We start from the raw sequence: 27814 nt of genomic DNA, 5'->3' as shown, positions 1-27814 counted from the left end.
GTCCATCTTTATTTACATTTCTATGCTCCTGAACCATAAAAAAAACCCCAACAATGTTATAAACTGTAATATTTATAATTTATTTTTTTTAAGAGAAGTGAAACACCATGATACAGTTCAGGTGAAGAAATGGCCATATGATCTCAAGGAAACATACACAAACTACACTAAGAAAACGTGAAATAAATTAAACACAATGTACTAAAGAGCACAAACTGCTCACAAAAAAATAAGGAAATAGGTAATAGGTTTGTATTTGGTATTAACGAGGAATAAAGGTGAGGATAAGAGGAAAAAAGATATTAAAAAAAAAAGAATCACAAATGCCCATAAACACCTTGTTTCCCTGAAAGGACACATCTCACACAATTTAAATCAAATATATGGATAGATATATCTGAACATGCAAACCCACTTCACAAACAAAAAACTCATCCCATTATTTCCCATGTATCCACTCCATCACGATATAGTGTAATACAAGTGAGTCAGAAAACACCCAAAAGAAATCTCCAGTTATCTACTACAAAAAGAAAGTCTGTTAGAAGAGTGATAGCGACCACACTCTCAGGCCGACACAGCATTTCAACATATTTTCACATGGTTTTGACACAAGGCGCCTCTAAACATGAACTCATGGCATTTAAAGCCTCAAGACAATTCACATGAACACATGATTGATGCTGGTAATGATCAGAGTCAGGTTTGGGCTACGCACATCCAAGTCATTGCTAGAACACATCTCTGCATGCATGGAAACACCTTCAATATACATGTACATTCCATCTAGAACCTCGAATCAACCAGATGTCTGACATTGGATCGAGGGAGGAAACCAGATGTTTGAGACATACAACCCTCTAGAAAAGCACTCAGGGTTTCTAAATTGAATTTCTTGGCCTTGAGCTCAGTACCAAACACAAAACTGAAAGATTTGTGTATTCATATACGTTGAGTCCTGGCTTCTAATCCACTGGCTTGTGAAGTTGTGTGTAAGTTTGCAAGTTTGTGCAGATTCAGTGAACTGGGGTTTGATCCATTTACAGCCACTGTTGTTTCCACTGTTCACAGCCTACTGCTCAAGAAAACACATTTCAAACATGCTCAATAAATGATAACGATGAGCAACCGTCAGACCTGTGGTACATTACACATCTGCAGTTGAGCAACAGCAGTCGGCCGGGTAGTACAAGTGATAACGAAAGCCATGATAACAACCAGCTTTACTGCACTTTCCAAACATACAGTGCAAGTGTTTTTACTGTTTTCTCCCGTCTATTAATTTGTTCATCTACATAATTATACAAAAACTGATTTCCACCTAACACTGTGGATGGGTGAGACATGGGCCAATAATAGGGATGGATGGCCCGAGGCAGATCCAGGATTTTATGTGTTTTTTGACCTTTTCACCACTTCCCCAGTGAATAATTCAGAGCTCTTAACGAACAAAAATCTTACATATTTAGGGGACTGAGGAGGTTTGAGCTCTACTGAGTAACCTAATAATATTGTATGTTTTGCTTGTAATATTCCGTACGGTTTAACCCCAGTCCTGAGTCAATTAAGCAAGAAAGGTCACCGACGCAGAAGTTCACGAGCTCACATCCTGTGAGACAGCGAGTGTCAGGTTTGTGAGGCGAACATAAAGGACACAGTGAGGTGAATGGCTGAGGGTCAAGAGCCTGTTGGTTGAACCTATTTTAACCTAAATACGGCGGAAGTGTCTGTGACACAGTGGTTGGTGTGTGATTACCATACCGATCGGGCCTCAACGTTTCTCAGCTGCAGGGACAGAGAGCCGCTCCATTCATGGGATGGACAGAAGAGCCAGAAGACCTGCGGTAACCTGAGCGTCACAACTCCTTCTGTTTCTCTGTCCCGGACCCAAGACTCCTACTTTTGCCAGGGTGCCTTCACTGAGCAGCAGCAGCTCTACGGTATCTGAGCGTTCTGGGTTCCTGCAACAGCTCGAGGGTTATACAAGGATATTTACCCACAACAGAGTATTATTTGTATTAATTAACTCAAATCCTTGCAAACAACATTTTTTTTATAAGATACTCACTTGTTCTGAGCCTGACATAATTTCTTGCCGACATAATAGTCATTTGTGTGTAATGTGAACTGTACCTTATTCAGATTCTTGGCAATAATAACACCCTCATCTATAAGATCACATGGAGACACAGTCTTGTCAGCTGATTTAAAGAGCAGATAAGACTGTTCCCTGGTCTCAGAGTTCGCAGTAAACAGGCCGAATCTTCCAAACCAACAAAAAAATGGGGCGAAAACACGAGCTGCTGATTACGGTGCAGAAAAACTCGGCCGAGTCATCAAAAAACACGACAAACGTTGAAACTACAGAACGCAGCAGCTGATGTTTTTAAAATCCAACTTTCTAACATTAATCTTTCTTTAAAATATATATATATAATATATTTCAACATTTCCTTCAACACAAATAATTTGTAAAATGTGTGAAAGTGTGGTGCGCAGGACTTATATTCTGTATCAGAATATTTCTAATCAATTTCATTAATGATCAGGCTATAAATGGAGCGGGGTTAAATCCTAACTAGACAAACATCAATTATAAGGTTATAAAGTGGTTTTAGTTTTAAAATTAATGTGCAATTGTGCAATAATTTGGCATTCTGGCAGCTGTTATTCCTTTTAGAAAACCAATGGTTTTGCAGAATGTTTGTGATAAATGAGATGTAAACTCATAAACTGTGTGAACATGGAACTCCTACTGTCTGTGCAAATATATTACTGTATGAACTTGTTCATTATGGTGGACAGCAAACGTCTTTACATTCAAGGCTGAAAAATATCAACTGACCCAAAAGGCTCAAGTTGAAGCTAGTATCCAGAAAGTGTCTATTATCTAAAACGCTTTAAGTCCTATTCATTTAAAAACCAGACTCAAAGATCTGTGGAGCTGCAGCGGCTTTTGACTTTGGGCACAACTAGAATCTCGTCTCCGTCTCGGATGCGGTAGGAGTGGAGCGCCCGGCAGCCCCACTTCAACTCCTCCGGTCCCAACACTGAGCACATCTCCCGGTTGATGTAGAAAAGCCTGATCCCATTGGTGGGCAACTGCAGCACCTCTCTGAGGTGTTTCTTTAGGTCACCCACGGTCTGCTCCAGGCGAAGGCTGACCGTCTCCACCCTCTCCCCCCAGCGAACATCCACCAAGGTGCAGCGCGGGCTGAGGTCCACCTCTGCCAACGGGGCCAACTGACCATACTTGGATATGAGGATATGGTACCTGTGCAGAGTGCAGGGCTCAGGTTAGATCATTAAGGGGTTTATCATTTGACTTGTTAAGACTATTGAAAAGCCAGTGGGTTCAAAGTGAAGCCAAATCATCTGGATCGACCCCTGGTGGCTGGCTGGATTATAACTCCTTAACCCTGCCCCCTCCAAGGGCAAATGCTAAAATTCTTTTTCAAGGTTTCCATCTTTTAGGTCGTTATCATCACACTAATGTTTGATCAAATGTTCCTGTTTTTGATGCTAAAAAAATGATGTGAAATATATATTTTTCATTATTGACAAAGATTCTTAAGATGTCGTCATCAAGCCCTTAAGATAAATGTAATCAAGGTTTGATTTTACATTTTATTGTACATAACTATAAATAAATAAAAACGCAAATACAAACAAATATAGAGAAATTGATTAAAGAAAACTGTAAATTGTAAACTGTTTTCTGCAGTTTATTCTGTAAAATAAGCGTTTTTGTACCAGCAAACATAACCACTGATAACAATTAGACTGTGAAAGGCTCATACCAACAGATTTTTATTGACCAACCAACAATCAACAATTTCACATCATCTCTTATCAGATTTCTAACTTCTACTTGGGATTTTCCTCAAAATTTCTGGTGTTTCTACTCAAGTTGTTTTAATAAATAAGTAAATTAGAATGGACAAATAGACAGGTGGAAGGAAATGTTCCTGTATGAGTGTTAAGAAGCAGAGAAACACTAAGTTGTCTTCCTCTCTTTTGCTGTGAGAAAGCTCTCATCCACCTCCAGGGAATGCGTGTTTGAGATAAGGACCCAGGAACGATTAAATAAAATCCAGGAGAAAAGAACTGTGCTTTCATAGCTACGTTAACAGCTGGGTCAATCAAAGCAATTTCCTTTCCCTTCCCAGAACTCCTCCACAAAGCCTGTCCCCGAACCAGAGTCTCTGGCAAAACCTTGCACTCCACCCTGGGAATTCTCCTCTAAGGCCACGGTGCACAAAGTGCCATTCTAGGGAGAAGCCATTAAGCTAAAAGGCTTCATTTAAAGGTGGTAAGCTTGGTATAAAGGGGCAAATAAAGCTGCAGGTGATAACAAGCTAGCCTGCTAATTGTTTTTCCCAGAATCCTTCGATAAAGGAGCAGGAGAAAAAAACAACACTTTGGAGCTAATTCAGAAACTATCCAGGCCAGATCTTGGTCATTTCTCCGGTTCCCCTGGTGAAAAACGAGCTGCTTAAAAAGTTTAAATGTTGCTATCCTCTCTTCCCTCCCAGACTCTGGTCCTCAGTATCCCCTGTTCCATTTTCACTCCATCACTACTTATTTTCCAGGATACACTCAATCTCAAATTTCGTTTTCAAACAGCTCCTTCTTTTTCACCCTTTCCTTGGAACTAATCCTTCCTGTCCCGCCGACACATTTTCTGTTTCCTCGTACAACAGACTTGAACCCTTTTCAAGATTATCCACCATTCTTATTTTGAGATATATCTGTCTCTATAAGTCTGATAAAGGCTTTTTATTTGAGCCGTGTTTATAGTTTCTCAAATCCAGTGTCATATGTGTTCACCTGAGAGTCTGCAACCTGCCCAGCAGAGCTCTGGCCTCTCAGGTTAGCGAGGCCACGAAAGGAAAGCAGATAGCGGTGTGTTCACTGCTTACCGAGCGTGTCCGACACCCCTATAACACCCACACGCAGTCACGGCGATCCCTAACCTCGAGAACCTTTACTGAGAATATGGCCCCGGACCAAGAACCACTAGCGTGACATTTACCGACAGGAGGGAAAGAAATCCAGACATGGAGCTGAAGGTGGAGATCGAAAACATCTGAGGCCGTTTGAAAGTCGCTTAAAATAAACACAATTAAAAATACACCTTCATGATCCAAAGCCCACTTTTCCCTTTCTACCATATATTCATCATTTTAAAGACGGCGGAGTTATGTCTGCTCCAAGTGATAATAATCAATCTCTCATCTTAAGGTTCGAGGTTGACAGAGTACCTGTGTATATATATATATATATATATATATATATATATATATATATATATGTATAAAAAAAAATCAACCTGCTACCTCATGTATCAGTTTTCCAATCAGAGAATTCCCAACACAAAGGCCTCATTGAGGAGGCAGAGAGTGGCGGCATTGTCTCCCAAAGGTTAGTGTTTCTCAGCCGGTGACTACACCTTCCTTCACAAATCCCTCTCCGGCATTCTGCCGAGGTTAAGTGGAATGCGGCCGATGAAGAGCGTGGGCAATTATTTCACCAATGTCGGCCCAGAGGAGGGCGGGCTCTTCATATTTTGTATCACTTACTGTAAATGTATTGAGGATAAAAGGGGGAGGTTGTTGCAATAGTTACAACTCATGTTTTGACGGACGTGATTGTTATACAATTTCCATTTTACATTATACAAAATATTTTCAACCATGTTTAAACCCAAAGCAATACACAATTTTATTCAAGATAACCGGACGATTCATTGTGGTCGCATTTAATTGAGAAATATCTGCTTAACCTGCGGCTTCCCCCGTCCCTGCTCTAACTTCAAACGACATATGATGAAGGAAAATCACGCTGCATGCCAGCTAGCAAAAGATACGAGATCAGCTGCTGTTCTCGTCACTACAAGAAGCGAAAAAAATAACCGACTTCACGTCTTTGTTTTTTTACTCCACCCCTGCAGCCACCGTCAGACCACGTCCATCTGAAACACACTTATTGTTTTGATTGAGAGACCCCTAGTGGTCGAAGTTACGTATTGTACGTTTAAGGGGACTGTTAAGGGGCATCTACCGAGGGACTGAGGGACTTCTGGATTTAGAGAGTTGGTCCAAAAAAAACGTATAAACAAATAACTAATAGATGAACGGAAAAGTAATAACAGGCCAAGCCTTACCGTGAATATATAAAATAATATAAAGACTTAATTATACCAACATTATAGGGGATTGGTATTGGCACTTAAAAAGCCTCATCCTCTAAATTCTACTTCTTATTCTACTGTAACCAACAGTATATAAAATATATATACATATAAAAATGCATGATTTATCACTTGAGATACCTTTTAAAATTAGATATGAAGTGATAAAAATGTGCATAATGAATGTATACTGTGTGTTTGAGTACCTCTCAGGAAGCTCCTGTTTGGGACAGTCCTGGTAGAACCTGATGAAGAACCTCTCAGCGTCCTCCCTCTCTCCATTAGACACCGAACCCCCATTCAACACTATTACAGATGGCAGCCTGCAGGCGGGAGCAGCTGTAGTTTCATTTCATTTCAAAGTATAATGATAAGACGATAAATACGTGCGTGTATCATGCGTTTGCAGTAAGGTATGTTAATCTTTCGACTCACTGTGCTAAAACGAGGCTGCGTCTCTCGTGCGTTGTGTACGGCTCCAATAAAGGAATCCCCTTCGCTTTGACTTCCTCCAGCTTAGGGAAGAAATTCAGCCTCTCAATGTCCTCCCATTTACTAAGCCCTGCATAACACAACATCACAGAGGTTTCATATTTGTCTGCTACCCACACTGGCAAGTGCACCTTGTCTCTGTTCTCCCTCTCACACCTGAGTTGTTGAGGTTGATGCTGCGCAGGTTTGGGAACAGGCGCTGCAGGTTTTCCTGTGTGTCCCCCACAGACTCTACGCTGTTATTGGCCAGCACCAGCGTCCTCAGACACGGGTACATCGAACCAAACTTCCTCACTTCTGCCCAGGCCTGCAGCTGGTTGTCTGTGATCTGCAGCAAGCGTAGCGACGGACAGGATGTCTGGGATTCTGACACCGTGTTGTAGCCGTTCAGGCACAGGAAAAGCTCCTCCAGCCTGGAAGACAAGGTGCAGGGAAATGTGCAGCAGTTAAAACAAGATTTCTGCATTAGATTTAATACAACATTTCCAGCATCCTGCATTCGTTACCTAGACGCTACTATTCGCCTGAATGTTCTGGACATTTTCCTGTTGTTGTGAACGTGTCTCATGGGGAAAATCTCCTGCTGTCCATAAAATGACTGAAAACTGAGAGCCATTCCATCAAAAACACAATTTCAGCAATTAACATGTTTCACTTACTCTGGTGTTTGTTGTGTGAGCATGTGAACGGTGTCCCAGCTGACATGTGTGTTGATCAGGACAAGTTGTCGGACCCTGGAGAAAATCTCGGCCATGCTGGGCTCCAGCTCTGCGCCGCTCAGAGGGTTCATGCTCAGGTTGAGAAAGTCCAGGTGGGGGATGTTGGAGACAATGGTGCAGATCTGGCGACCCAGGTTAATTAAAATAAATTTAACAAATATTAAATATGTACACAAATTTAAATTCTGAATTAATCTGTTCACTAATTTCGGCGTAATCTTGCTGGCAAACAAATGGATAACCTTTTGGCTGATTTTAAAAGTTGTATGCAGCACAAAGAAATAAGATAATTTCTGCTCTATTTCTTGAGAAACACTTTTCTAAGTAAAACTCCACACAGCATCTTCTTCTTCACCTCTCCCCAGTCATTGAGCTGATTATAAGACAGGTCCAGTTCAACCACATGAGCACAGAACGCTGCGATGTCCGACTTGTCTCCGGCTTTACTGATTCCACAGTAGTTCAGAACCAGAATACTGGGCAGGAAGAGGCGATCTGCAAACAGGAAAAAGATAAACATCTTGAGGCTCAACAGAAAACGATGGTGATTGGGTATTTTTGATGAATGGTGTCAGAGCTCATTAACACAGTGGGGGGGGTCGTCACCCTGACACAACTCCCTGCATCATCTCTCACCCTTGACCGGAGATCCGGGAGGAGTGGACAGAACCACGACTCCCAGGCCTTGGCCATAGGGGAAATTCTCTGGGTTGTACTTCTCGCTGATGACTTTGACGAAGGTGCGCACCTCCTCTTCATCAGAGGAAGATTCCATGGTTCCAGCCCTGAATGAGAATAGAGAGTAGAGAAAGTCGCAGCGTTTTTTAGGGTTTGATTTTACAAACTGCTTCATCAATACGACAGTTACAACAGACTCTGCTTCATTGCTGCTGTGTTTCACTTTTTAAATAAGTGTGTTGAAATTATAGACAGGATATTGTTGCTATACTGACAGAAAATCCACCAACAGGTGATTACTAGTAATTGATTTAATGTTGCACTAAATAACTTTGCATGTTTCCAATATAGTAATAACTGTAAGAAAAGTTATAATAACAAAATTATTTGTCCAGTAACTGGTTGGATCTGTTTATGTGCAGGTTAATAAGTGCATGTAAATCACATCTAGATCAGTCACTTCAAACATATCCAATGAGTCTTTTTTCTCCTGTTTGCAGTAAGTTAAGTCATGTTTTGTGGGATTAAAGTGTCTAAAAATAAACCATCACAGAAAATAACCCACGAGACACAGAAGCAGAAATGTGAGAAGTGACGCCGCACTGACAAGAGCAGGTGCATATCTGACACTAATGCACTCCTTAGTGAAGCTGCACCACCTGTTCCTCCTGAAACAACTGGTCCAAAAGCTGATTACAACATGAAATCATGATAATATAATAATCAATCAATCTTTGAAGGAAACTTGGCAAAATTTCACTTTTCCAATTTCCGGATATGATGCCTTGATGAATATATTTGGGTTTCATATTGTTGGTCAAACAATTTAAAGATCACATACATATACACTTACATTTATTTGTCATTAGGGTTCTATGATGACATCTTTGGACTCAATCGGCCAATATATTAGTATGTGTATAATTTCATTGCGTTATATCGGTATCGACCTCAGCCCCCAAGTGTCCATATCAGTCGGGCTGTATTTCTATGTATGTCATGGGCATGGCTGATATTGACATTGGTTGACTGTTCTCACACAACACACAGGTGACCCGGACTCTCGACCCGTGATCAGCCCTATCAGTTTCAGACAAATGTGATCTGATCATCTTAAACTGAGCCCACCTGAGGTGCTGTTTGCCAAACATCCGAGCGTGGCGTCCGGGTCTGTCTGATGTTTCTGTCAGGGACAGTTTCTCGTTACACAGATCTTCAGTCTCTTACCTCTGATGTAGCGGAGACCAAAGCAGAGCCCGTTTTCAGCAGCACGTCACATCACAAAACTCCACCCCTGACGAGGGAACACACTGATGAGAACTTTGATGAAACAAGCAGAGGAGCATCAAAACTGAGGTTAGGAAGCAGAGAAATTTAATTTCTGTTCGTGTAGATTTATAATATCTTCAAATGCACAGAGAGAAAGATCCCAACTCCACAAAGTTGTCAAAGGACAAGAGAATGATTAACATATATCAGACTAGAGTTATGAAACCATCCATCTAAACTGCACATACAGTATTACCTTTGTTACATATACCATGACGTCTGATAAGCTTTGACCTTTACAAGAAAAAAACTGGAAAATAATTACAACTATATTTCTATAGCACCTTCTATATTTCTATTGCTCCTTCCAAAACAGCTGTTACACAGTGCTTCACAAAAAGGGACACATCAAAAATGACAATTTAAGCAAAATAACACATTTTAAATCAAAATGTTTTCACATTTCATAAGTCACTTCTTAACACTTCATTCCTCACATTGGCTACATTTATTTTTTTGTTTTTTTAATACTTTGTTTGATAACTGCTCGTTACTGCCCTCCATGGTATAGTGCCAAGAAAGGTCAAACCCCTTTAAAGAGCTGCGGTTTTCTGGAAAATAATCAACATTATTTGATACTTTATTAATGCCGATTATAACTGTGACCCACAAGGACTGGAAGGAGCTCATTATTATGACTGTGGCCGTTTGATTTACGCAGTGAAGAGCAAGGAAACCTTAAATCCAGAGATTTTTCAAAGAGGTTCGGTGAAACGCTGTTGACGGCACAGAGCACGGCAGGTTCGGGGGGGTTGTTTGTGTCCGAGGCCTGGATGCGTGAGGTCGCTCGTGGGGGGAAATAATGACATAATAAACAACCAAAACAAAGATGACGTATATTTATTCACACCAAAGACATGAAAAACCAAAGTGTCAATGTGGAGAAGTGCAACATTGGAACGAGATGTCGGTTTGTCGCTGCAGATCGTGAAGGTAGCGACGATTTCTGACGATGTTAACAACGGACTGACCTTCACCGACACACAGAACTCAGCACATGTTGAATTCAGTCACTGACAGAATGTTTTCAAACACTCACCATCCCCGGAACCTCCTGCGCGTTCTGTTTGTTTTTGTTGTTCTTCGGTTAGTTGACAAGTTAAGACACGCCTCCTCTGCCGGAAATGACGTGTTTTAAACGGCTGTTTTCTCCCCCTCCACTCCATTAATGTCCTTAAAATCAAAATAACATAAATACAGAAGCAGAATATAATTAAGGGCTTCATGTGCCGAATAAACATTTAGTACACATTTAGTTATTTTTAGCAAATTACTTTAAACTTTACACAATATAAAAGACAGGTCAATACGAATAATAACAATAACAATAATAATAATAATGATGATGATGATAACTTGATTTACATAGCACTTTTCTAAACGCAAAGCAAATGAATAAAATTAAATAACAGTTGAATATTTAACTAAAAAATCTATTAAAATGTTTTCTGGTAGAAGTACGGTATAGAAGTAAAATGTGACTCTGACTCTGATGGCATTCACAGCATCATATAAGATGACAAACAAGATCTTAACATCTACATCTAACACCTACCCTAAAACAGGTCAAATAACTGAGCGTTTTAGTTCCAGTTTGAAATCAAGTAGCGGAATTCTGATTAATTTGACGATGAGCAGAAAGATATATTGACTCTGAAAGAATTCAGTCTTCACTGCTATTTCTAATACCAACTTTAATATTATTATTATTACTATTATTTCATTCTGCATACCTAACTTATTATTTAATCATTCTGTCTTTTATTATTAATATAATTAACTTATTTGTTATGCTTTTACGTTACTACTTTTGTTTGTCCAAGTTTTTTTTTCTCTGTTGAATGTAATGTAATAGTTTAAATAGAGTAAAGTTGGCTGACCTTATGTGGCCACCAGATGGCAGTCATGCCCACCTTTTGACTCCATAAAAAATAATGTTTCTCAATCGTTGAGGTTCTGTGATATGACACACTGAAAGATACTGTCTGTGTTTGCAAATACAATAAGAAGAGATGGTTGCATTTAAGAGTAGACAAACTTAATTTGACTTTGACAGTGGCTACTGTTATAACACAAATAAAACACAAACTAAACATATATAAATGGCAGTGTAATCCTAAACATAACAGTTATCAATTGCTCAGTTTGGAATAAAATTGAAATAAATACACAATGTCAAATGTGTTGTGGGTTTTATATTTTTTATTCTTTGTGCAGAGTTGACATTTAAAATAAATATAAAAATATAAACTACTGTCATTCTTTTTTTTTTGCACTGTCCATCTATTGCGTTCAGCCTTAAAAAACTGGCTCCAGGTCATCTCGTTGACCATGCCCTGCGCCTTGCACAAAGAGAAAACTCTAGTGGGGCAGTAGATATATTTCCCTTGTACTCCAGGGAAGCAGGTGTGGACATGAGGGCTGTTAGGGCCTGAAAGAAATATTTAAATGCACAGAAAGTTGTATATTCTCTACCAAACATGTAGAAAAACCTATGTTAGCTTTGATAGAATTCAAAATATGATTATTTTGTCCATAAATGTTGATATGATGTCCTGTAATACATTTTGCTATAATCCCTGCACAGCTCCACACAGTTTCCGTAGTGTAGTGGTTATCACGTTCGCCTAACACGCGAAAGGTCCCCGGTTCGAGACCGGGCGGAAACAACTTTATCCTTTTTGTTTAAACGTTTTACTGACTGTGGTTAAATGATCTTTATCTAAAGTTCCTATGATTCTGTCACTGTGTTATTATACACATGTTTATATGAATTATATGTTATGAGGGAACTATTGGCAGATATTTAATGTAGAGTAATCCTCATGATGTTTTCACTAGTTCATTTCATCTAAATTGTATGAATTGTAGTTTCCTTTACCCCAGAAAAGCCCCTTTATATTCAAATACTTTATATTTACCTCGAGTGGACCTTCTCTATGGAGGCCGCCATGTTTTTTACATTAGTCCAGACTGGACAAAATAAACACTTTTTGAGTTTTTATGACAAAAGGCATTCCACATGTTCTTTTTCACTTTTGGAAGGAGAGGGTGAGGTGAGGGGTGTTCAGCTGCAACGTGCGATTTCAACACTAGATATCACTGAATTCTACACACTGCACCTTTAAAGTTGTGTTTGTATCAGCGGCCATTTTGTTTTAGAGCTGCTGCGTTCGAACCGAGCTGGTAAAAACAAACTATGACTTTTTGAAGCTGACTTCATTCTGAGTAATAAAGAATTTAAATTTAATGTATTTCCAGCAAATGTTTCTTGCTGATATGTACTTTGATATTTTAGGAGTTTTACCTTATTACTCAGTAATAACCAGAGATTTTCTTTCAAATTTGATAAAACGTTCACTCGGACTCGAGCATCAGTTCCAGATGTTACATCAACTCTCCGTCACACCATCCCTCAGACACACATTAACACTATAACATTACTACTACACTACTGTTGGAACTTTCTGAACGACTTTTCCTCCCACAGATCTCCACCGTTTCCGTAGTGTAGTGGTTATCACGTTCGCCTCACACGCGAAAGGTCCCCGGTTCGAAACCGGGCGGAAACAACTTTATCCTTTTTTTTAATTAATATTAATGTAATGTAATATTATACTGTATCATATAATGTAATATAATACTGTATAATATAATGTAACTTAATACTGTATAATATAATGTAACTTAATACTGTATAATATAATGTAATGTAATACAGTATAATGTGATGTAATACAATATAATGTAATATAGCATAACACAATATAATTGTCTGTAATTTATTTTATTAAAGGTACAGTGTGTAGAATTTTTTGATATCTAGTGTTGAAATTGCATGTTGCAGCTGAACAGCCCTCACCTCACCCTCTCCTTCCAAACATGAAAAAGAACCTGTGGGAGCTTCAGTTGTCATAAAAACTTAAAAGGTGTTTAGTCTGTCCAGTCTGAACTAATGTAAAAAACATGGCGGCCTGCGTAGAGAGGGTCCACTCGATGTAAATATAAAGTATTTGAATATAAAGGGGCTTTTCTGGGGTGAAGAAAACTACAATTCATACAATTTAGATGAAACAAAATAGTAAAAACATCATGAGAATTATTCTACATTAAATTTCTGCCAATAGATCCCTGGCACCTAAATCTTACACACTAGACCTTTAAAGTATAATAATATAATATAATATAAAGAGAGGGAGCTACAGGTATATGCTACTGGTATATACAGAAAGTACTGGTACATACAGTATATATCAGTGCTGTCACAGTTACAGTCCAACTACATCACAGGTCATAATGTGGCCCCCAGTCCCCCAGCCCCCGGCCCCTGACAACAGGTTCAAGAGCTTTGACAGCAAAGGACCAAGAAGCCATTTACACTGTAAACACAACATATTTCACTTTGTGTTTTCAAACCTGTGACAAGACCCCCCCTCCCCCACATTTGACTACAAACATCCATTCATTACATTAATTAGCACGAGTGACGATGATACAACACCATCAATACTTCCTCTAATTTATGACATGTATTGAACACCACTTACGTTTGAGTTGTGTTGTTCAAACTTGACGATAACAACTTCTAAAAACGTCTTACTTTACGAAGTGGCTCTCCTTTGAATTCAAAGGTGTGAAAATGGGTAAACAGCGCCCCCAAATTACACCTGGCACACAAGTGTTTTCAAACCTGCGACATTATAGAAGACAAGACCGCCCCTCCCCCACATTGGACAGCAAACATGAATTAATTAAATGTATTTCACACTAGTGACGATGATACAACACCAACAATACTTTCTCCTATTGATGATCATCAGTCACTCACCCTCATCACCGCAGCACGTGTGAAGAAACTCTGCAGGAATCAAACCACACGCGGTCAACAGGTGCGAACTGCCAATTACTGCTGTGCACCCGCTAACTGATCCGGTGAGAACATGACATCACAGCATCAGTTCCACCTGTGACACCATCCCCCTGTATGTCCACAAAGAAGGTGACACACTACGTAGTGACCGTCTCCCTCCTCACGGCTTCAGTAGCGTAGTATTCATCACGTTCGCCTCACAGTACAGTTGTACCACCACTGCACTTAGACACGTTAGCAAACAAAAGAAAGAAACTACTTCTTCTACTACAACTCAGAGAACAACTTGAAAAAACTTGTACAAAAGGCTGACACCACTGAGAGCCATGGAAGGACAACTTGAAGAAAACAGCTTGACTCACCATTGAGTTGTGTTGTTCGAACTTGACGATTAAAACTTCTACAAACTTTTTACTTTACGAAGTCGCCGCCGATGCTCTCCTTTGAATTCAGAGGTGTGAAAACGGGTGAACAGCGCCCCCAAATTACACCTGGTACACGAGTGGTCAAAAATATATTACATCCGTAGTGTTAACAAACTACCATAGAGAATGAGTGGGAAAAGTTAAGCAGCAGGGCTTCCGGTTCCGATTTCCGGAACAACAGCGCCCCCAAATTACACTCAGTGGCCAAAAATATATTACATCCGTAGTGTTAAGCACTACCATAGAGAATGAATGGGAAAAGTTAAGAGAGTTCAGGCGCGTGAAAGGTCCCCGGTTCGAAACCGAGCGGACACATCTTTTGATTTATTAAAATAACTTACAATCTACAATGTTTAAAATAAATTATCCATCCAACCGGTGTAGATTATTAGAATTCTTTATAAAATAAAAACATAAGGATGTTTCTTACATCGTGTTCGTTCTCTTTATATCTTTTCCTCATCAGAACACTTGTCAAGTCAAGTCAACTTTATTATCAATAATGCCATATGTGCAGGACATACAGGGAATTGAAATTACGTTTCCCTCTGTATTTCTCCAGGTTAGCTGAGAAGAAAGTTTATTTTTATATCTTTTTTTTAGCTTTCGTGTGTGTTTTTCATTTGATTTACGACCACTTGCTGTGTTGTCCATCTTAACTCACAGACTATAATTCACACGACTGCACCAGAACTCCAGCACATATAATTTGGACACATTGGAATTTTAATGAGCAGAACAAAACACAAACACACTCATACACTGTCCATTCATTCCTCATCAAAACTAAAAAGATTTAAAACCTTGTTGTTTTCTAATGCCTCCAGTGAAATGTCTCCTACATCTCAGCTATGACTGGAAGGACTGGGGCCTTGAATCTCCTGGACTGTCTGCATTTGATGCGACATCCAGACGCCCAGATACACACAACGCCTTTCTGTCTTTCTGCTTTTCTGTAAACAGAGAATGCTCGTCCAGCTGTCTGTTTGAGTCCATCTCTCTCTATTGCTCCATCTGTCTGTTTTATTTCATCTGTCTTTTTTACTTCATCTGCAGGTTCCTCCGAGCTTGTCTCTCTGTTCTCGGCCGGCGTCCCACAAAGCCGTCCGCTCCTGGGGTCCTTCAAGCAAACCTCCACCTGGTTGGGATCTCCACCGGACTTGGGTGGACAGGTTTGATATGCTTGCAGAACGGAATGGGAAACTTGCTGCTCCTCCACCCATCCTCCGCGGACGAGTCGAGCTGCAGTGAGGAAAGAGTCAGTCTGTCGAGGCCCTGGTGTGGTTGGACTCCTACACAGGACAGCAGCCGTGGTCACTGGGATTCTGCCGTCCGCCATGTCTCCCTGTTGAAGTCTCCACCTCTCACTCTGGATAAACCTGTAATTTTACACCAGATTAAAGTAAAGAGATTAGAGGATATGACATCAGTGTGATTCTCAATCTAAGAAGATGCAAAAAATACTTTCACTTCTGTGGTTGTATTGCTATTTCTGTCACACTCTTATTTGTAGTTTAGAAGAAGAAGAAGAAGAATTACTCTTATTGTCACGTTAACACTTTTACATGCATACATGAAAGAGGTGAAAAAAAACAACAGTTCCTGGAAAACAGGATCTTTTCCCTCCTATGTTTAGTCATGGTTCAGTCTGAACTAACCTGAAGCTGCTGTTTAAAAGAAGAATGACTAACTGTGCCACCGAGCATTTCAATGACAGTAATATGTTTGTGTAAAAATATCCAAATATTTATTTAAATTTAATACTCCACAAAGATTCTTATCTCACGTTTACTTATTCACGTTTTTTGTGCTCTTGCGTTTCATTGTTAAGTGTAAGTGCATGTTCTCATTGTTGTTGAATTTCCACCAGCAGGACAATAAGCTGCTGAACTGACCTGAACAGTCTCATCAACCCCCAAAAGAAAACTGTGCCAATCATTAGAAGAAAGAAATAAAAAAGGAACCTGATGAAAGCTAACGTTCAGTCAAGCTAACGCATGTTTCTTCACCTCTAAATACACATGTACAGACACATGCAGCAGATCCACATGTAAACAACCACAGTCAAACACTTCAACATACATGAACACGAACACACAAAGTAAATGACCACAAATCTGTAGATTCAGTTCAAACCTGATTTCTGTCTTCTCTCCTCGTCCTCCTCTCAGGACCGACTGCTCCGTCTGTCCCCCTCACTCTCTCTTTTCCAATCTCCCCTCTCTCTCTTTCTCTCCCTCTCTCTCTCTCACACACACACACACACACACACACACACACACACTTCAGCCCCCCTTATGAGCTTTACTTGGACAAAGTTCAACTCCTAACGTGGCCAAGCTTTTTTGTATAGAACCTGGCGATGAAATGTAATTTGAAAAGATGGAAAAAAGAAAACGTGCCAAATACTAACATCTGCACTGGTGTTAAAACTGAAGACAATGGAAACTGAAGAAAACAGTCGGTCTGTGCATCAATCTAATGCAAATACATTTTACACGGAAAAACTCCACATCCCCAAATCTAGGTCAGTTTACCAGCTTTTCTCAAGCTGTCAGCTGCTTCATGTGGTATTCATCAGCACATGGCTCAGTTGTTCTGGAGATGTATTTGCCCACATGTGAGTAGCAGCTGTTCTGCTTTAATCCACAGCACTTATAGAACCTCTTCTCCAGCCTAAAAACATATTTCCCTCCAGCAGCAGCAGCAGCAGCAGCAGCAGCAGCAGCAGCAGCAGCAGCAGCTGTGTCTCTGTACTGTACCTGCCCTGCACCAAACTGCAGGCAGGAATGAAGAGAAAAAAGCCTGGCTGGTGAACTAAGTGGAGCATTAAGGAGCTAAAGCTGTTGGAGATAAAACAGAGCGACAGTGAAAACGAACAGAGCGTGCACAGCTCTACCAAGGCCCCACAGTCCCCTGAAATTCAACCCAGCCACTCCAAATTACACCCGCTCATAGACACCAGTCCTCTTAATGAGTCTGATTCATTCATCATGATCTCTGTATTATTAGCTCCACCAGGAGGTTCTGTTTTCATCTGCTTTATTTAGCTTGTGTGTAATTTCGCCAGATTACGCAAAAACTACAAAACGGATTATCACAAAGCTTGGTGGCAGATTACGGAATGGATCCAGGAATTCCTTTTCTCTTTCTTTAACATTGTGAGATTGATATCTATACAAGTGTGTGCACGTTGGTGCAGATCAAAAATAAAAACCTGGATCTAGTGAATTTAAATGTGGAGTCATGAGGGGACGATTCTGTAAAAACCTTTTAACACATGAAACCATTTCATTCAACCAAAGTTCTTGACCTGTTGCACAAAGTGAAACTATATAATAACTAGAATGTCATATCTCATACCTCCCGTGTTGCTCCGTGCAGATATCAAGTACATGTACATGTTTTCAAGGTTCAATCCAACACATGAAGATGATTTATGCTTTGTCAATTTGAATCTTTAATGTAAAAAAATCTATCGAGTATATCTTGAATATAAGATATATATAATATAAATGGGTGTTTTCTGGAGACAGGGTTGCTGCAGCTGCTTCATGCATTATTCGATGAAACTCTGTGTTATAATCTTGATTTATCTATATTTAGCTTTTGGTTAAACTCGAGCACCTCTGGGACAACCTGGACAGAACATCTTCACTGTATTGACAGGAGATGGACTGTAACCTCTGGGCTGCTGCTCTGCTGTTTGCTCTGAGTTCAGCAGGTTTATCGGCCCGATAGACACCAGTGTGTGTGTGTGTGTGTGTGTGTGTGTGTGTGTGTGTGTGTGTGTGTGTGTGTGTGTGGTTCAGTATGGGCCTCTCACACTCTTGTATGAAGAAATTTAATTTCACTGTAGAAAACCAGAAGTGGTCCTGTTATGTTATTAAAACTAAACAAGAAAAACTCTTTTTTGACTTGATAATTGAATAATTCTCTTAGAAATTGGTGAAAATGTGAAAAAAGTCAGATCTCTCTATCCAGATGTTAAAGAAAGTGAAACAATTTTCTGGATCCACACCAAAATTTGATGGGAGTATACTTTCACCAAGTTTTGTGGAAATCTTCAGGTATTTTTTGTGTGAAATTTCTTACAAACAAAAGGACGAGGACGAAAATATAACCTAGAGTTAATAAAATAAAACTCTCTCTTCTGTTCATCATACCAACACGTTTGTAAAGAACTTTTACCGATGAAAAGTCTTTGCATATATTTTGCTTAAAGGCACAAGTCAGCAGAATGCCACTGTTGAAATCTCACATGCTCTCAACTATTCCAGATATTCAAGGATTTCACTAAATCATGTGATCAGTGTCCGCTACAAGCTGCTGTTCACATGCTGAGTCGCTGCTTTACAGAACTTTCTGGATCTGAGGTCACAGGGGAAACAAAGGAGCTGGATCATGTTGGTTGGGGCCATGTTTGCTCAGTTTGTGCTGGCTCATGGAAGTCTGTGATCTGGGTCAGAGGTAATGGGAAAGCTGCAGAGGCACAGGCGGTATCCAAATATATATATATATATATATATATATATATATATATATACAAATAATACCTTTATCGGCAAAACCTGAATATTCCTTGTTGTCCAAAATCTATTTAAAGCAACATTGTGCAACATTTTAACCTTAAAATAGCAGCTTCAAAATGATTTTGATGTTTGAGTGACAGTGAATGTGGAGAATGTTTTCTCTTAAATTCCCTGAACGTCTGTTCGGTGTAACTCCAGTGAATGGGTTCGAGCTCCTGAAGTGACTGAGAGTCACAACTTCAACTGTCAGATTCAGCTGCAGACAGTTGAAGAGTGAAGCTGAACTGTAGATCAGTTAAAAAAAACACTGAGATGTTATTAAGAACCAGAGTTTATCTCGAATATTCAGCAGGAAACTTTTTAAAATATGAAGAATTCTAAACAGAGTTTGGTGGATTTGTTACAGCTGCAGCTCTTCTGGTTCAGGAAGCAGAGGATCGTGGGTAATATCCAGCGTTCAGTTGTGTTTCAGTTCAGTGGGATGACACAGTCAGAGCTCAACACACTGACAGGCGTTGGAGTTGATACTAGTTGTGATGTATGTGTTGATATTCCAGTGGAAGCCACAGGCGTGAGGTCAGGTTATATATAGAGATTTTTGGGAATTTTCAGTACAGCTGAGAAAAAACATCTGCCTGCGAGCTGACTCAGCCTCCGCAGCTGAGTTCTGACCACCTATCCAATCGAACGCAAAGTTTATCGTCCACATGATGTCAAGTGTCGCAACTAAGAGAAGTTCCATTTGAAGGCAGCATTAGCGCTAGCGGCCGATGGGGTCGTCTGACTCCATGTGCAAACAACACTGTTTTTTGGAAATCGCATGAGGCCAAGTGTGAGCAGTTGTTGGCCTCACGTGAGTCCAACACGACACTGACACAAACTCAGATCTCTTCTCCACCGTTTGCTTTTTCTAGCTTCTATAATTAAACCTGTTGCTTCAGGTCATCATCAGACAAACCTGAAGAAGCGGTTGTTCAACAAGTTGGCATTAATTATTGATGTATTGTCAATAAAATGAATTAAAATGTAAAAAGTCTAAGACCTCTGATAGATAAAATTTGAGTCTGTTCTAGCAAAGTTCATACTTTGTGCTTTGCCAAATATTCTTCAGCTGTTGTCATCTGGCCACCGATTACTCAAACTCTGATTCCTGGTCCGCTCACGGAAGATCGACAATCAGTTTTCAGCCAGAACAAACACAACGCTGTGTTCAGGTATTTCCAGTATGTCCTGTCAGAGTCTATTCACTGCAGTGATTAAAGTATTCCAGTGCGTCTTTATGACTGATCACACAAAGTATTTAATCACGCAACCTGCTTTCAGCTTTGTCTTTCAGCTGAGCAGGAATTCAGGGCAGTGCAGCCTCCAGCTTCTATAAGATCACATCAAACCTTTTTGTTTCCATTGAGCCTCTTTTGTGTTCCTGGAAGTTCAGAGGCAACACAGTTCTACATCTTTAAACTGGCTGCAGGAGCAAAGCAATTTCCCGGCTGTCAGTCTTTACCATCTGTCTGCTATTAATCTTATTTAAAACGTCCACACGAGCCCATTCTATCCTTCTCTAACATGCAGCTACAGTCTTTGCTGTGGTTTGTGGTTCACAGTCGCTGTTGTTGCTTCATTAAAAGGTTTCTGAAGTGTAATTGTTAAAAAATGGGAGTGGTTTATTTACTGATTTTCTAAAGGAGGGGACCCCTTTTTAATGTCAACCATCTGCTGCGTCATGTCCATCTGTGATATGACTTGTTGGTTGTGTGACTGGAACATCACAGGTTTGATCCCCGCTATTATTATGAGTATAAACAGTAGTTTATTTACCTTCAAATAGAGGCTCACGATCGCCTATTACATCACCTCCAACAAAGATTCTTGGAAACGATCTTTATCTGTAGATTCCGAGACATCATGTTCACAGTCAGACAAACACGAAAGAACGTCCTTCCTGGTTCAAGTAATGAAATGAAAAAAAGCAAGTTCGCTCTTCATGGGTCGGAGCAGAAGTCGGGTTGGAATTAGTTTAGTAGTTAGGGTAACTCTTTTTTAAATGTGGTATGAATTTGTTTATTTGAAGTTTTTGAAGTATTAAAGTTTTACAGATCTGACTGCAGCCTCACCAGCTCTGTTCACCAATATAAACTCAAACAAAGCCACAAAACAAGTGTCACATTATATTCTCTCATCACGTCAAGGCCCCGCCCTCGTCTTGATGCTCATTAAAGCTGTGAGATGTGAAAGACGTGCACGACGGACCAGTTTGTCCACTTTCTTCTCTCAGGCGTCCTGTTGGTATTTCTACACTGACAAATGACAGCTTCTCATTGCAGACAACAGCTGTGACGGGACCAACGACTCCGAGCTTCACAAACACTCACAGGTGAGACGACCTGGATCTCAACTCAACATCCAGCCTTTTGTTTCTCATAAGGTTTTAGAGTTTGGTGTTCTTTACAGCACAAATCGTGACTGTACTTTGTTTATTTCAAGGTAATACTAAGTACTCAGGATGTCCAAGTTGGTCATCAAGCAGCCGCAGCCTGTGATGGACTCCCAAGAGTCGGACGAGTGGGGATCAGGTATATGTGACTGCTGCCAGGACATACCTCAGTGTAAGTGTCTCAGAAGGTGTAACAAATAGAGTTAAAGGTTCAGTGTGTAGAATTTTGTAACATCGAGTGTTTAAATTGCATATTGCAGCTGAACACCCCTCACCTCACCCTCTCCTTCCAAACATGAAAAAGAACCTGTGGTAGACTTTAATTGTCATAAAAACTCAAAAGGTGTTTGGTTTGTCCAGTCTGGACTAATGTAAAAAACATGGCAGCCTCCGTAGAGAGGGTCCCCTCCATGTAGATATAAAGTATTTGAATATAAAGGGTCTTTACTGGGGTGAAGAAAACTACAACTCATACAATTTAGATGAAATGAACTAGTGAAAACATTACAAGGATTATTCTACATTCAATTTCTGACAGTAGTTCCCTTTCACTTAAATCTTACACACTGGAGCTTTAACGTACGAGCTGTTAAAACATACTTACTTCCTTATATCTTAAAAATCTGTCTGTGTGTGTGTTTCAGGCTGTTTTGCTTTCTGGTGCTGTCCCTGCTTCGCCTGCCTCACCACCAAGCACTACGGACAATGTCTCTGTCTCCCCCTGCTGGACGTCTTTGGCTTCATCCCGCCCATCACCATGTCCATGAGGGTTTCCATGCGGCAGCGATACGGCATCAAAGTGAGGACAAAACTTAAAGGTTTATTTTCACTCATTCTGGTGGATTGAAATTTCTTTAATATCAACCAGTCATCTGACAGTTTGATAGTTTCATGGGCAGAGAAGAGATCAGGACGGAGTTTAACCCCTCCTCTCTTATCATTTTACTCATTTCTTATTCTATATCCTGTTTTATGTGAAGTTACTCATCAGCATTTATTAAATATTAATTAAGTGACATCTCCTTGTAAAACCAATGTGTTGATGTGTGTGAAACAACTTAAATGGTTCTTAATGTTGACTTTAGCCAGATAACAATTAAAACAGATCCCCTCACAAGCTGCAGTTAACAAGTGTGACTGATGAAGTATCTAACTCACGGTTATTACATCAGAGGAAGCAGGTAGAAGCCGGAGAGTCTCCGCATCCTGTACGTTTTAGCAAACACAGAAAACCAGAAGGTCGCTCAGTATTCCAGTGAAAACATCACCTGGTTTGAAATAAGAACTGATCCTGAGTCATCTCTGTGTCGTCTCTGCAGGGAACCATGTGCATGGACTGCGTGTATGCGACCTTCTGCGTCAGCTGCTCCTGGTGTCAGATGTCCAGAGAGATGAAGAGGAGGAAAATCCAGGTCGTTCTGGTCGGAGCCAAAAACACATAACACACTCACACTCACACTCTTTGAAAAGGACGAGTGATTTAAAGTCCAGACTGAAAAAGTCCTGCAGTGAAAGTTTGCCTGAAATAATAAAGTTATTTAAGTTATTGTAAAAAAAACCTCTCACAGTGATGAAGTGAATGACAACAAGTAGCTTTTTAACTGATTCATGATCAGAGTCTTTCTACTGAGACTAAAACTGATTACTTATCATTTTGATTTACTTTAACCTTCAGAGAGAAATGACGCAGTTTGAGTCATAACACCAAGAGTCTTTCATATGTTTTGTGTTTGTGCTTTATTTAAAAGATAGATTTATATTTTTTCAGATAAATTCACACGTTCATACTCATGCGTTGAAATATTAAGCCAGAAGATCAATTTCAAAACTTACACCAGAAATAATGATACAAACAGAGAATTTAGTATGAAAAATACTCTAATTTTGGAAAATACCAACATGAATTTCAATTCATAATCATTTTTATCCCATATCTGTAAAATTCGGGAAAAATCCTTTTTGTCACCAGTGGACGATTCCACCAACAAGTAATTAACAAATTACATATTGATTATTCATTTACATATTAATTAAAGACCTGGAAATGAATCTCTTCTCCACCCTTTGGTTTTTCTTGCTTCTATAATCAAACCTGTTGCTTTAATTCATGATCAGACAAACCTGAAGAAGCTGTTATATTAGTTATTGATGTATTGCCAATAAAATGAATTAAAACGTCCAACGTATGCTCCTGTTTCTTTACGTATTCACTGATGATGAGAGTACATATATTTATACATCTAAAATACAAAAGGAACACTGCATATTAAACTTTAATAAGTTAAATACATATTTTTGTCCACTAGAGGAAGCCGTACTCTTCACCACAGCCCGTGATGTTTCAGGTTATGTGGGGTCACAGCGTCTCAGACCAGAGATGAAGTGTCTCACTTTGTTCTGTTTCTGTCCGAGGACAATCAATAATGATATTAATGATTAGGATAATAAATATAAATGAAAATAAGTTTCTCTACGTCAGATAATCTCTCCGTTTTTCTAATTTCTGTATTTTTCTTATGATTCAGCATCAGCAGTTTCCTGAAAGAGATCGACTTTATCAGTAATTATAATTATTTTACATTTCCATTCATCGACTATGAGAAACAATTATTCAGTCATTTTTTGTATTAAATGTGGAAAAAATACGGAAAATATTATTTTATTATTTACTTCAGTTGGGTTTAAATTGATTAGACAGAAACAAATAATTAAAACAATAATTCAAGGACTTTTCTTTACAATTTAAACCACATTTCAAAAAACTTCTTGGAATTTTTTGGGAAATTATTGACCCATATAGGACAAACACGTTTTACTGCCACGAATTACAAAGTGAACAGTATTGTTAATGTGTAAAACTATTTTTTTTAATTGCAATCATAATTTGGAAATTAAAAAGTCAAATGTTTCTATATATTTTTTGTCATTTCTTACTTTTATTTATTTTTATTTAATTAGTTTTTCATTTCACTCTTAGCATTTTGTTCATTTCGCCTACTTACCTATACTCACCTGTACTCACCTGTACTCAGCTGTACTCACCTGTACTCAGCTGTACTCACTTGTACTCATGTGTACTCACCTGTACTCACCTGTACTCACATGTACTCACCTGTACTCAGCTGTACTCACCTGTACTCACCTGTATGTTGAGCTCTGATGTTTGCGGCTGCAAGTGATGAATTATTTTACGACTCTGAAGTGTCTTAGAGTTTTCCAGACAGTTTTCGCTCGTTGTTTTGGAGTTTGAATTTGCCTCCATACCAAAAAGTATATGAGGAATAGCTTGTAAATATTGTGGAGCAATAGTCAAGGTGGTGGAGATCAAAACAGAGCAAAAACATGTTGGTTATCGGACCTGCATTCCTCAGGTGGATCATTTGAAAACTTTTTCAGTGGAAGTTTTGTATCAGACGGCTTGTTTTGGGTTTTTCTGCCCCCTAAAGGCCGTAAATCAATAAATGACCACGTCTGCTCTGTGTGGTCAGCTACAAGACCTATTTGAATTTTTAATGAATTTAAAATTGATTGAGGACGGAGAGAATTAACCTCGTTTTCTGTTCCCCGGTTTCTCTGAGCTGCGGCGGAGGAGATCCCTCCCGTCCGCTGGCAAACGTGGCCCCGGTGTTCACTGTAAACTGCTCGTGGGTTGTTTTTAATAGGATTATAATGACAGTTATGGTTTGCAAGAATTGATGTTTGTGACTTTTACGAGGTGTGAGTGGAGGGGCGGGTCCCGGCGGCTCATAAAGGCCGCAGGAATGTTAATTGGTGGAGGCCACTGCTGCCCTCTTTGTTCTGCTCGCTCGTACAGGGCTTCTGTTGCGCCCGTTAAAAAGGCCAAAGCGCTGATTTAAAATCTGTGACTTTAACCCCGCACACACTCTGCAGCACCCCCCCCCCCACACACACACACATATGTACAGATTGCATCCCACCCACAACACCCCACCCCCCCACACATACCCTCCCATTCTTTCTTCTGAGGTTTTCCTTCCCTCTCATGAAGAAAATGGAGCCTTTGCTTCCCTCATTTCCTCCATGTTGCTTAATCAGGTGGTCGGCGCTCTCCCCTCCCCGCTGAGTTTGATCCAGTGTTGGGGGAGTAATTTTATCACAGGTTTTTTTTTTTTTCCTGTTCTCCGGAGGCCACACGGACGGCTGCGCCAGACGACTCCGCACTGAGGTGAGGGGGAAAAACAAAAGATGATTTGTGTCCGTGATTGTGGTCGTTTATAATCGTTGGGAAATGTATTTCTGAACGTGTGGAAACTGAAGCAGCTTGATTGATTTTAAAGGACCGGTGGGCCTTGGTGGTTTTCAGATATTTAGTCAAAATCAATATTGGACACATTAAGACTTGGACTGTTCAGAGGAAACATGATGGTCTGCAGCAGGTTTTCAAAAATATCATTATCACATATTTGTTGAAGCAGTTGAATAAAAAATAAAAATCAGCAAAATATCAGGATTCATCCTCTGGGAGCCATGAATGTTATTTCAGTGAAGTATTACTTTCATAACTTGACTTTTAAAAGATGTTTTGGAGGCTTGGTTTAATAATTGTTTACGGTTCATTCGCACATTCAGGAGCTCATTTGATTGTTTTCACTTCATCTTCACATCAGCAGGACATTTGCAGAACAGAACTGTATTTGTCAGTGGACATTGTTAGAAAAGGTATTAACCTTATGAATCCAGCAGTGACAGAGTTTGAGATGGCGCTCAGAGGTCACGTGATGGATTTGAACCTGGAATCTGCCCGAGCGTCCCCCCGACAGTCCGGAGCACTTGACAGACAGAAACGCCGTCTATCTGCCCGAGTCTCTCCATAATTTCCTGGGGAAGTGTTCCTTTTAAAAGACAAGGCTGGAGCTGCCGGGGGAGTCGGGCGCTGATAACGGCCCAGGTTAAGATGAGGCGGGAGGGGGAGGCGTAGTCCGACACACGCTATCAGACGACGGGCCTCCGAGCAAACAAACAGCCCTGACCTCTCCAAACAACGGCAGCAGGGAGCAGCTGATAGGGGGGAGACGGATAGGTAGAGGTTGGTGATGGTGCAGCGAGTGTGTGTGTGTAAAGGGGAGGTAGAGATCAGGGGGCAAAGGTGCACGCAGGGCAGAAATGATCTGATCCCTCCGTGATCTTAGTGTCTCAGTGTCTATCAGAGGCCTGTGTGGGTGTGTGTGTGTTTCTGTGTGAGTGGTTCTTTACATTTTCTGCGTCACTGGGTCTTAAAGTGTGTTTTTATCCCAGAACACTCCCAACAGGCTGAGAGGTTGTGCGCCCTGACCTCTGGGGGGAGCTGACGTTCACGTGCGCAGCCACATCTTCACAGTTTTACAACCAATCAAGAAAACAAGTCACTTCTTCAAAAGTTTACTGAAAAAACGAAAATATCCAGTTCAAAAAAACATCTTTTGATTGGAGCTGGATCGACCAAACATGACGAAATGTTTGAAAACGAGAGATGAAGGTGGATTTTGTTTCCTGCGACCGAGCAGTAGAGAAATTCTAAATATATTGATATTTTTATGGCTCCACAGTTTTTAAAAACGTGCACCAGCCAATTTCTTCAGTTCGAGTGTGACACTGTGAAACTTTTTGATCTGGATTTTTATTTTATTTTGTTTTGTGAAGAACCTTGTAACTCTTGTTTTGAAAAGCACTATAGAAATAAAGTTTATTATTATTAATACTACTACTACTAATAATGATAATAATGATAAAACAAGTGACAAAAAGAGTAAAGGTTAAATTAACCAAAGAACACAGACAGTTATAAAGCATTCATCAACATTATGATCATATATTATTATGTTCTGCAGAAGAAAATTAGCTTTAAGCTAACTCTGCTGCTATACACCATGGAACCATTTAAAAATAAGGTCTTTAAAAGAAATACTAGATAATATACACTGCTAAAGTATAATAAATACTAAAACTACTATAATGAACCACTATAATAAATGGTAAAACTACTGTAATAAATGTTGGCATCATCAGATTCAATATTCTGAATTAGATGTCGTTATGTTATCTGTATTTTCTGATTATCAATAAGCAGATTTAATATAATTATTCAATGAGTATTAAATGGAATATTCTTTTACTAATTCATGTAAACATCATAAATCGAAAT

The 27814-nt window shown here is 39.8% G+C and overlaps 2 protein-coding genes, 1 long non-coding RNA gene and 2 other non-coding genes across 9 annotated transcripts; 3 read left to right on the top strand and 2 right to left on the bottom strand.

Annotated features, from left to right (window-relative positions):
• Positions 1-56: 56 nt before the first annotated feature.
• On the bottom strand, positions 57-14766 carry LOC109635859 (tubulin-specific chaperone cofactor E-like protein). Of its 5 annotated transcripts, XM_020097312.2 has the most exons (10): positions 14644-14766; positions 10451-10584; positions 9211-9376; positions 8041-8189; positions 7760-7899; positions 7345-7526; positions 6842-7098; positions 6629-6755; positions 6400-6516; positions 57-3274 (listed from the first exon to the last, which is right to left on the bottom strand). In XM_020097312.2, exons 3-10 carry the CDS (start codon positions 9231-9233, stop codon positions 2929-2931), a joined length of 1341 nt encoding a protein of 446 aa, XP_019952871.2. In that variant the 5' UTR covers positions 9234-9376; positions 10451-10584; positions 14644-14766; the 3' UTR covers positions 57-2928. The 5 variants fall into 5 exon arrangements, with proteins under 5 accessions (XP_019952871.2, XP_069395946.1, XP_069395945.1 ...); XM_069539845.1 differs by lacking the exon at positions 14644-14766 and having other exon boundaries at positions 9310-9376; positions 10451-10586; XM_069539844.1 differs by lacking the exon at positions 14644-14766 and having other exon boundaries at positions 9211-9402; positions 10451-10518.
• Positions 12008-12080, top strand: trnav-aac (transfer RNA valine (anticodon AAC)). Its single transcript has one exon. It is a non-coding gene; the product is annotated as a tRNA-Val (tRNA).
• trnav-cac (transfer RNA valine (anticodon CAC)) lies at positions 12911-12983 on the top strand. The gene has a single exon. It is a non-coding gene; the product is annotated as a tRNA-Val (tRNA).
• A 645-nt stretch (positions 14767-15411) lies between the features above and the next one.
• LOC138413809 (uncharacterized) lies at positions 15412-16956 on the bottom strand. The gene is made up of 2 exons (XR_011246216.1): positions 16843-16956; positions 15412-16085 (listed from the first exon to the last, which is right to left on the bottom strand). It is a non-coding gene; the product is annotated as an uncharacterized lncRNA (long non-coding RNA).
• A 4518-nt stretch (positions 16957-21474) lies between these two features.
• Positions 21475-23854, top strand: LOC109635758 (cornifelin homolog B-like). Its single transcript, XM_020097122.2, has 4 exons — positions 21475-21612; positions 21723-21844; positions 22317-22471; positions 22992-23854. Exons 2-4 carry the CDS (start codon positions 21742-21744, stop codon positions 23112-23114), a joined length of 381 nt encoding a protein of 126 aa, XP_019952681.2. The 5' UTR covers positions 21475-21612; positions 21723-21741; the 3' UTR covers positions 23115-23854.
• The last annotated feature ends 3960 nt before the right edge of the window (positions 23855-27814 follow it).

This window comes from Paralichthys olivaceus, chromosome 15, assembly GCF_024713975.1.
Source record: "Paralichthys olivaceus isolate ysfri-2021 chromosome 15, ASM2471397v2, whole genome shotgun sequence".
Classification (NCBI taxonomy): Eukaryota; Metazoa; Chordata; class Actinopteri; order Pleuronectiformes; family Paralichthyidae; genus Paralichthys; species Paralichthys olivaceus.
Note: the sequence above shows the minus strand (reverse complement) of the source record. Positions and strands in the feature narration are given on the sequence as shown.

Excerpts from the sequence above, each read along its gene's own strand:
- LOC109635859 (XM_020097312.2), bottom strand. The coding sequence starts at position 9,233 with ATGTTTGGCAAACAGCACCTCAG. Across the intron at positions 8,190-9,210 it reads TTTGGCAAACAGCACCTCAG|GGCTGGAACCATGGAATCTT; the intron begins GTGGGCTCAGTT and ends ATTCTCATTCAG. Across the intron at positions 6,756-6,841 it reads CATCAACCTCAACAACTCAG|GGCTTAGTAAATGGGAGGAC; the intron begins GTGTGAGAGGGA and ends TGTGTTATGCAG.
- LOC109635758 (XM_020097122.2), top strand. The coding sequence starts at position 21,742 with ATGTCCAAGTTGGTCATCAAGCAGCCGCAGCCTGTGATGGACTCCCAA. Across the intron at positions 21,845-22,316 it reads CTGCCAGGACATACCTCAGT|GCTGTTTTGCTTTCTGGTGC; the intron begins GTAAGTGTCTCA and ends TGTGTGTTTCAG. Across the intron at positions 22,472-22,991 it reads GGCAGCGATACGGCATCAAA|GGAACCATGTGCATGGACTG; the intron begins GTGAGGACAAAA and ends TCGTCTCTGCAG.